This window comes from Echinops telfairi, unplaced genomic scaffold, assembly GCF_000313985.2.
Source record: "Echinops telfairi isolate 266 unplaced genomic scaffold, ASM31398v2 ScPeMD7_7463;HRSCAF=8501, whole genome shotgun sequence".
Classification (NCBI taxonomy): domain Eukaryota; kingdom Metazoa; phylum Chordata; class Mammalia; order Afrosoricida; family Tenrecidae; genus Echinops; species Echinops telfairi.
In genome coordinates this window covers 2,442,412-2,451,347 of record NW_022111363.1, presented here as the reverse complement: position 1 = coordinate 2,451,347, position 8,936 = coordinate 2,442,412, and the positions used below count along the sequence as shown (strand labels likewise).

Below are 8,936 nucleotides of genomic sequence, written 5' to 3'. Positions count from 1 at the left end.
TACTTCTTCCAAGACAGATCTGTTCCTTTGGCAGTCCATGTACTTTTAATATTCTTCACCAGCAGTATAATTCAAAAGCATAGCTTTCTCTCCAGCCTTTCTTATCCAATGCCCGACTTTCACATGCATACAAGGCAATTGGAAATATTGCACCTTAGTGCGCAAAGTAACATCCTTGCTTTTCAGTATGCTGAGGAGGTCTTGTGCAGCTGATCTACCCAATGCTATGCAGCATGTGCTCTCTTGACTGCTGATTCCAGGAGCATTGATTGTGGACCCAAGCAAACGGAAACCCTTAACAACTTCAGTCTGTTCTCCTTTTATCATGATGCTACCTAGTGGTCCAATTGTGAATATTAATTACAAAGGGCAAAAGAGCAACTTTACAGTAAAGACACCTTGCAGTTGCTATCTTAATTAACACTCTCAATAATGGAACAAATAAATGGGGAGGAGGTACCACCCGATAGCCAGCTACAAGAAAACCATAGTATTACCTGTGCTATTCCCGGATCTAATCAAGGAAACTCCAACTAGGGGATGGCTTACAAAATACACGACCTATCCAAACGGGTGGACGTTCAGATCACGAAAGTCAAGGAAAAATTGAGAAATCGTTCCCTACAAGGCATGTCAGTAGAGGAAACCCTGTCCCCATCGAGGACAGTGTTGAGGCAACGTCTTAGAGCGCATTTACTGCTCTCAGTGAATGTTCTTGATGAGGAAACGCACATTAGATTGAGAGTGATGAGGTAGATTAGCAACTGAGCCCCAGATGATTCTGAGAGAAAGTGTTTTCTAAACTAGCCTTGGGGGAAAAGAGGTGATGCAGAAAATTAAAAAAAAAAAAATTCTTTAATGTTCAACAGAAAGACTTAAAAGAATTTTCCCAAGGGTAAAAGACAAAGATAAAACTAGAGGAAAGAAAACCAAATACAACTGTAAGGTCATTCGATTAGATCAAGAGTCCTAGCATGAAGCGACCGGGCGCTCAAGAGAAAGACCAGAGAGCCAGAGGAGAGGGCATCACCAAATGAACAAGGGAAGAAAAAGGAAAGCGGTTCTCCCGCCCGCCAGCCCCGCCGTCCGTTGGCGCCGCGTGCCCAGCCCGGCATGGAGCAGGAGTGTCGAGTCCTTTCCATCCAGAGCCACGTGGGCAACCGTGCCGCCACCTTCCCGTTGCAGGTGCTGGGATTCGAAATCGATGCTGTAAACTCTGTGCAGTTTTCAAACCACGCAGGCTGTGCTCACTGGAAGGGCCACGTGCTGAACTCTGACAAGCTCCACGAGCTGTACGAAGGGCTCAAGGTGAACACATACGACTACATGCTCACAGGGTACACCCGGAATGCATCCTTCCTGGCTGTGGTGGTGGCCATCGTGCGGGAGCTGAAGCAGCAGAACCCCAGCCTCGTCTGTGTGTGTGACCCGGTGATGGGAGACCAGTGGAACAGCGAAGGGTCCATGTGTGTTCCAGAAAATCTCCTTCTGGTTTACAAAGAGAAAGTTGTGCCTGTTGCGGACATTCTAACTCCCAACCAGTTTGAGGCTGAGTTGCTGAGCGGCAGAAAGATCCATAATCAAGAAGCAGCACTGGAGGCGATAGACGTGCTGCGCTCCATGGGCCCCGATACCATGGTCATCACCAGTTCTGACCTGCCATCCCCACGAGGGAGCGACTACCTGATTGCACTGGGCAGTCAGAGGACAAAGCGGCCTGACGGCTCTGTGGCAACAGAGCGGATCCGGATGGAGATGCACAGGGTGGATGCTGTCTTTGTGGGCACGGGGGATCTCTTGGTTGCCATGCTCCTGGCCTGGACACACAAGCACCACAACAACCTCAAGGTGGCCTGTGAGAAGACCGTGTCTGCCATGCACCACGTCTTGCAGAGAACCATCCAGTGCGCCAAAGCCCAGGCTGGGAAAGGACAGAAGCCCAGCCCGGCCCAGCTGGAGCTGAGGGTGGTGCAGAGCAAAAGGGACATAGATCGAGGACCCAGAGGTCGTCATGCAGGCTGCCGTGCTGTGAGGCCACGCGGTGCACCGGCCAGCAGCGCACCAACCTTCTGTCTTCTTCATCGTCTTCGTCCTGTGAAAACGTAACGTCTGTCTACTTGCCCTCGAGCTGGGACTGGGATTTGACTGGATGCCTGTTGTTCTTCCCGGGGTTTCCGACCTGCCTCCGCTGTTCTGAATCGGGGAAACGTGTGGGCCACGCTTTGGAAAAATCATGAGGTGATCACAGGGGAAAAAAAAGAAAAGCCTTCCCAGAATGGAAGGACCTGCGTTTCTAGCTCGAAATCCTACCTCGTGCCTCAAGAAGGCGCATCATTGTGGGGAACAGAAGGAATTCTCTTAAGTTGTCTCCCCAAAATATGTACCAAACTTAGCTTCTTAAGAGTGACTCTCGGCGAAAGTGGGTCAGAGGTTATTCTCCTTGACATTGGCCATCTGTAGTGGCTAGACCATTAGTCTGACTCACCCTGAATAAGACCCACTCCCTTCTGATAAGGATAATGGTGGTCTATTTACTTGCAGAGATACCAGAGAGGGCAAACCCGCCCAAGGGTGACCAAGGTTAGTTAGCCATTATCAGCTGTTTAGATCAAGCAGATACCACTGTCTATTCCACAACCAATGTGGGCACACCCCTAGGTGATTCCTATTGATTGTATTGCCTATGCTAATATCCCTCCTGATGACTCAGGCTATTGTCCTCTATCAGGGAACTTGCATGCTTCCCAGAATAGTAATGGTCTGCTTTATTATGCGAGACATTAGAGCTATCAAACTTGTTCTAGAATGAATTGTATTGCCCCTTTCTGTGATGTATGATTACGATATGTGGTTAGCAATAAATAACGAGGCTCCCTGGTACTCGAGAGGGTGGCCAGAAGGTGACTAAGGAGGACGAAGCAGCGGCTTCTTCTCTGATGGCTAAGCCCCCTCCACGAGGACCATCAAGCCGGGCGGAGGTGAGATATGCTACCATGAATTGCGTCTGACTCCATTATTTGACTCTATCTTTTAGCTCTCATGCTCTCTATGACTTTACTATAATCTCTACTTATTATCGCTGTACAATTGCGCCTACCTAACCTGTGATGTTTTGTGGGGTTCCCTCTTACCCTTAACCCCACACATCATTAATAATCAGAATCACGGAGAAAGAGGAGACTATTCAGAAAGGGGGGGGGAAATCACTAAAGCCAGTTTCATACAAAAGTTTAGAAATCACAAGGACTTCAGAACTCTTAACAGCCACACTGGAAGCTAGCAGGCAATTTTTAAAAATTAAATGTTAAACGTTAAAATTCTGCAGGAAACATTTCTTTTTAAAAGTTGTTTCATTGGGGGCACTTACAGCTCTTATCACAATCCATACATCAATTGTTTCAAGCAAATATGTACATATGTTGCCGTCATCATTTTCTAAACATTTACTTTCTATTTGAGCCCTTGGTGTCAGCTCCTCTTTTCCCCTTCCTTCCTCCCCTCCCACCCTTGTGACCCCTTGATAATTTATCAATTATTATTGTTTTCTTGTCTAACACCCACTACTGTCTCCCTTCACCCATGTTTCCGTTGTTAAGCCCCCCTGGCGGGGCGGTGGAGGGAAAGGGAGGAATTAAGTGTCAGTCATTGGGATCAATTCCCCCTTCATCCCCTCCTCCCCCCACCTTCCCCCTACCCTCCTGGTATTGCTACTCCCAATTCTGGTTCTGAGGGGTTTATCTGACCTGGATTCCATGTATCTTGAGCTCTTATCTGTACCAGTGTGCATGCTCCAGTCTAGCCTGTAGTGAAAGACAGGACGGGTCATGATACTGAGCGGTGAGGAAGCCTCAAGGAACCAGAGGAATAGTGTGTGTTTCCTTTGTGCTTTACTGAACTCTGCTTGACTCATCCCTTCCTTGTGATCCTTCTGTGAGGGGATGTCCTGTTGTCTACAGATGGGCTTTGGGTCTCTGCTCCGGCCCCCCTGGTTCTCAACAACATCTTGGCTTTCTTGGTTTGTTTTGAGTCTTCTGATGCCTGTTAGCTGATTCTATTGACTCCTCACGGCGGCACCGGCTGGTGGCTTCTCTCTGTGGGCTGGTTGCGTCTCTGCTACAGGACGCCAGGCTGTTAGAACAAGGTGCTCTTGCGTTGAGGGGGAGCTTGAGCAGAGGCCCGGGTTCTGTCCACTTCCTCAGTGTGTTGCCGTATAAATGTGTGCCTAGGCCAATACCTCTATTTTTATGAATTAATAGAATTACGTAAGTGCACACCTATGTTTATACCTATATCCATAGCTTTGCTTCTTGATATTTCCTCTGAAATAAACCTATTTCTAACCCAGAATATAGTCAAACTATCAAGAGAGTAGAAGGCAAGGGCATTTTCAGGCACATAAAAGCTCCAAACATTTCTTTCCCATGCGTGTGTTTTTATTCCTATGGACACTGTTTTCTGAGGGGTATGCTTTTGGAAGAAACCGAAAAGGAAGAAAATGTGGGATCAGAAGATGCACGAGAGAAAGGTAAAACCTTACAGAAAGAACTCTGTACGGTGATGGAGAGAAGCGGGCGAGGGGAGACTGTGGTCTCCCGGGGCCGGAACAGCCAGTGTAGACTAGAGTAGATCAGGAGGATCCTAGTGCTTCCAACATCAAGGTGTAGACCACCCACAGTACTTAGCAGAGTTTGTGAGCCTTGAGAGTTGGGGGAGTTTGGAGCTGAACTAATAATCACACAGAAAACAAAGCATTCAAACTAATAAATATAAAAGACGGGTGATTAATTTTAGGAAAACGTTTTTAAAGTAAGAACATCAGAGTATGATATAGAACTCACTTGTGAATTATATTTACAGTCTCATTGTGGTTATGTCTTGGGCTGCTAACTGCAAGATCAGCACTTCAAAACCACCAGTAGCTCCATAGGAGAAAGACGAGGCTTTGTACTCCCACAAAGATTTACAGTCTTGGATACCCACATGGGGCAGTTTTATTCTGTCCTTTGGAGGTGTTATGTCAGGAGGGACTCGTGGCAGTGAGGGATGATGTAAATAGGAGCCCTGGTAAACTGCTCTGGTGCAGCTGACTGAAAGGTGGACAGTTTGAACCCTCCCACAGCTCCAAGGGAGGAAGAGAGCCGTTTACTTCCATAAACATTTACAGCCTGGAAAACTACAGGGGGTAGATTTACTCTAGCCTCTAAGAATGCTGTGTGTTGGAATGGATGTGCTAGCAACAGGTTTGGTTCTAGTGTAAATACTGAATACAAGTATAACCAAAACTATGATATAATGACACCGGGTGTGTGGGAGATGGGGCATACATAAATGCATGCTAGTGGTGGGGGCAGTGTATATAAGAAGAAAGGTAAGTCCTCATCTTCCATAGTGGGCGGCCAATAGATAAAGTCAAAACCAGAAAACCACTGTGTGGCTGTCTACTTGCTATTTAAGATGTGCTGAAAGATACACAGGAATCAGCCAGGAGGACAGAAATGCTGCCTCTGGGGAAGCAGGAAAGGGGGGCTGGGGACCCAGGAACTCCGCTGTTTTTGTGATAAGCGTTGCAGACCTTTTCAGCATAGAAAGCCATTTTTCAAAAGGAAGAAAAACTTTTACCTGCTGAGCAAAAATGTTCAAAGCGAACCTTGGTGGAAAACTGATTTTGAAGGGTCAGAGTTTCAGAAAATCTGCCTGCTCAGCTGCAGCTCAGAAGTCACTGATTCGAACCCACCAGCCTCCCCCCAGGGGAAAAAGGAGGCAGTCAGCTTCCGGAAAGAGTCTCTCTGACCGCCATCAGTCGAGAGCGCCGCCTGCGGGTTTCCCAGGCTGTGCCTCTCAGGGGAGGGAAAGCCCAGTCTCTCGCACAGAGCAGCTGGTGGTTTTGAACAGCCGACCATGCGTAAAGAAAACTGCCTTGGAAACCTCCTGGGGCAGTTCTCCTCTGTCCTACAAGGTCATTTCGGGTTGGAATTGACTAGAAGGCAGACTTTCTTTGGTTTGACCCCCCAGGCAATCCCCAGGGGGCCCCACTGGATGAATCATTCCTTAAATGCTGGGGGGTTCTGGTATGTTCGGCGAGTGCTCATGAATTAGCCTTCATGGTTTTACCTGTAGGTCCTTTCTCAGGGCTTCCTTGCTTTGGCTTTGGATGCAATTTGAACACGTGTGCTTATTTGAAAACCGGTGTGGCATGTGAGGTCCTGTGGACTGTGACTCACGATGACCCCATGTGGCATAGCAAAAAAATAGAAGTCTAGGTTAAGAAATGTTAACTGTGAGCCATGGGTGCAAGTCCTTTTTCTATTTACAATGAACTGTACTCTTTCATACAACACGCTATCCACTTCCTACTCGGAAAGCCAGTGATGACAGCCTTAGTAAAGTGCTGATGGGAAGCTTGTGTTTGTTGGAGTTATTTTGGTTACAAAGCACAGAAACCTAACTCAAACTCGCTTCCATAAAACAAAAAGTTGATGTGGATGCTAGGGTGGGTTGAGGGGCTCACGCAAGTTGAAAAGTCCAGGATTCAGGTGATTCCAATGATAGGGCCAGGTCTGTCTCTGCATCTCCCCAGTGTTAACTTCTTCCTCAGGCCGGTCCTGTACATGTAGCAAGTAAGATGCTCTGGTAGTTCCAGGATTATCTGTTTTTAATAGTGTCAAGATCACTTTAGAAGAATGAATCGCTTCCCAGATCACTCTGCCAAGAATCCCAAGGAGGAATCTGAAAGGCCCAGCTTGGTCCATGTACTGGCCCCTGAACCAATCACTGTGGCAAGCAAGATAGACTATGCGAATTAGCCAGACCAGGGTCACCTTTCCCGCCCCCTGGCTATGACAAGCAGACAGAAGATGCTGACGACAAAGACCAGATGAGCATTTTATAATTGGTGCCAATACAAGTAAAACACCATGATTTATCCTAGGCCACTCACAACATGGAGTGATTCCAACTCATGGGCCCATGTGGGCAAGAGGAGAGCTGTGCTTAGTTAGGTTTTCAAGGCTGCCACCTTTCTGAAGCAAAACACCAGACCTTTCTTCCAAGAGGCCCCGGGGGTGTTCAAACCCCCAACCTCTCAGTTAGTAGCAGAGTGCTTAACTGTTTGCCCCTTCCAGGGACTCCTGATCTGGCCTTCGCGGATTAGAAATCAGGTGTTGGAGGGAAGAGAGTCTAATCAGTAAGCTCTCCCTGAAGACCACGCTCCTAAATTGGTGTGAATGGCCAATGCACTTGCTGCTAACCAAAAGACTGGAGGTTCAAGTCCATCCAGAGGCTCCTTAAGAACATGGCCTGGAGATCGACTTCCAAACTCTGTTACTGATGACCCTCCAGAGCCCAGGTCCCAGGTCTACTCTGACACACGGGGGCTGCCATGAGTCCAGGGGAACTGTGGGCACCCTCAGAGCAAGAAGAGGAAGCAGGTAACAGGGAATGGTGAAATAAGAGTACTTGCTAGAACTCTTATCCATAGTCATGGGGTGGGCGCACGGGAATATAGTGTAGAGGAGTCTGACTCCGAGTGGTCAGCTTCGCTAGCCTCCTGGGTACAAAAGTATGGCATCTCAGAAGCAGGAGCGAGGAATCCCATCATCATCATCATCATCATCATCATCATCATCATCATCATCATCACCATCATCACCACCACCGAGGAAGAAGTCACGAGTGGATTGCATTTGAGATCTGAGCCTGAAGAGGCAGAGGCAACAAGACCAAGAGGCAGGGCAGAGGAGCTGTGTCAAAACCAGGAGCAAGAGCGCCGGGCCCACAGAATGGATAAAACTGAGTGCTTCGGGGTAGGAGACTGGCCGGCAGAGCAGGACACTTTGGGGACATTTGTCAGCACCAACAGAGCTTTGTAACACTTGCCTGAATGGGGCAGAGGCCAAGGGACTAAGTAGCTGAAAAGCAGAGGACCAGACATGCCTGCCAGCCTGGCTGGTAAGTGCTGTGGACAAAAGAACTGTATTTTTTTTTATATACTGATAAATTTAGAGTTGTATTTCTTTCTCTCTTTTTATGGTAGCATGCTCACCTCAGACCTCCTTCTTCTTCTTTTTAAAATAAAAGAACTGTAATTTAAACATTTCTGATAAAGCCCATGTGTTAGGATGGGTTGGCTAGAGACACAAGTTCAGAGACACATAATGTGTAAGCGAGAGCTTATATCAAGAAGTAGTTGCCTATCGGGAAAACAGCTCAGTCCAGATCAGCTCCATAAGTCGGATACTAGTCCATAAATCCTCCTTCAGACTCGGGCAGCTACGTGCAATGATGCAGAATTCAGGAAGATCACTGGCAGGTGGCTGCGAAGTCTTGGGGATTCAATGACGAATCTCCAGGCCTCCTGCAGGCCTCCATGTGACACCGGAACAGGAAGGTGAAGGCAGAGAGAGAGGGGGAGGTCCCCAAGACCCTCCTTCTGATAAGGCACGCCCACAAGGAGACATCATCAGGCTGTGACCTGATTGACCGGCTAGACTCCACCCCCACACTCTCTTTATCAGGGTGACACGAAATTATGTAACTGCCACAGTCCATAGCCCCGAGTGTTGCCTGTGGGCTCTGGCCACTGTCAGGAATTATTGGACCCAGCAGAGATACAGAGGGACAGCTGGTGCCAGAGGATAAAGAAGGGTGGAGACGTGTCTGACCTCTGCCTCATAGGAATCCTCCTTGGGCAGAAATGGAATTGGATTCTCCTTCCTCTTGCGTAGCCAGAGGAGGTCAGATGTGGCCCTCTGCCATTTAGGGAAAGTGAGTGGAAAGAACTGACCCGTCCCGCGGGCCATTAAACAACGTGGATACCTGAAAGAGGGACTGGGAATGAAGAGGGGCAAGAGACGCGAGAAATGGAGGCAAGACAGGAGTCTGATCAAGCCTCGATTTATTGAGCAGAAGGCAGGGGCTTAAATACCCTATGGTGGGCG

General features: G+C 48.1%; 1 protein-coding gene across 1 annotated transcript; it reads left to right on the top strand.

Moving 5' to 3' along the window:
- The first annotated feature begins 1,113 nt into the window (after positions 1-1,113).
- Positions 1,114-2,032, top strand: LOC101661127 (pyridoxal kinase-like). Its single transcript, XM_045283634.1, is given in 2 exon segments — positions 1,114-1,989; positions 1,991-2,032. Coding segments are annotated over 2 exon segments (918 nt in total).
- The last annotated feature ends 6,904 nt before the right edge of the window (positions 2,033-8,936 follow it).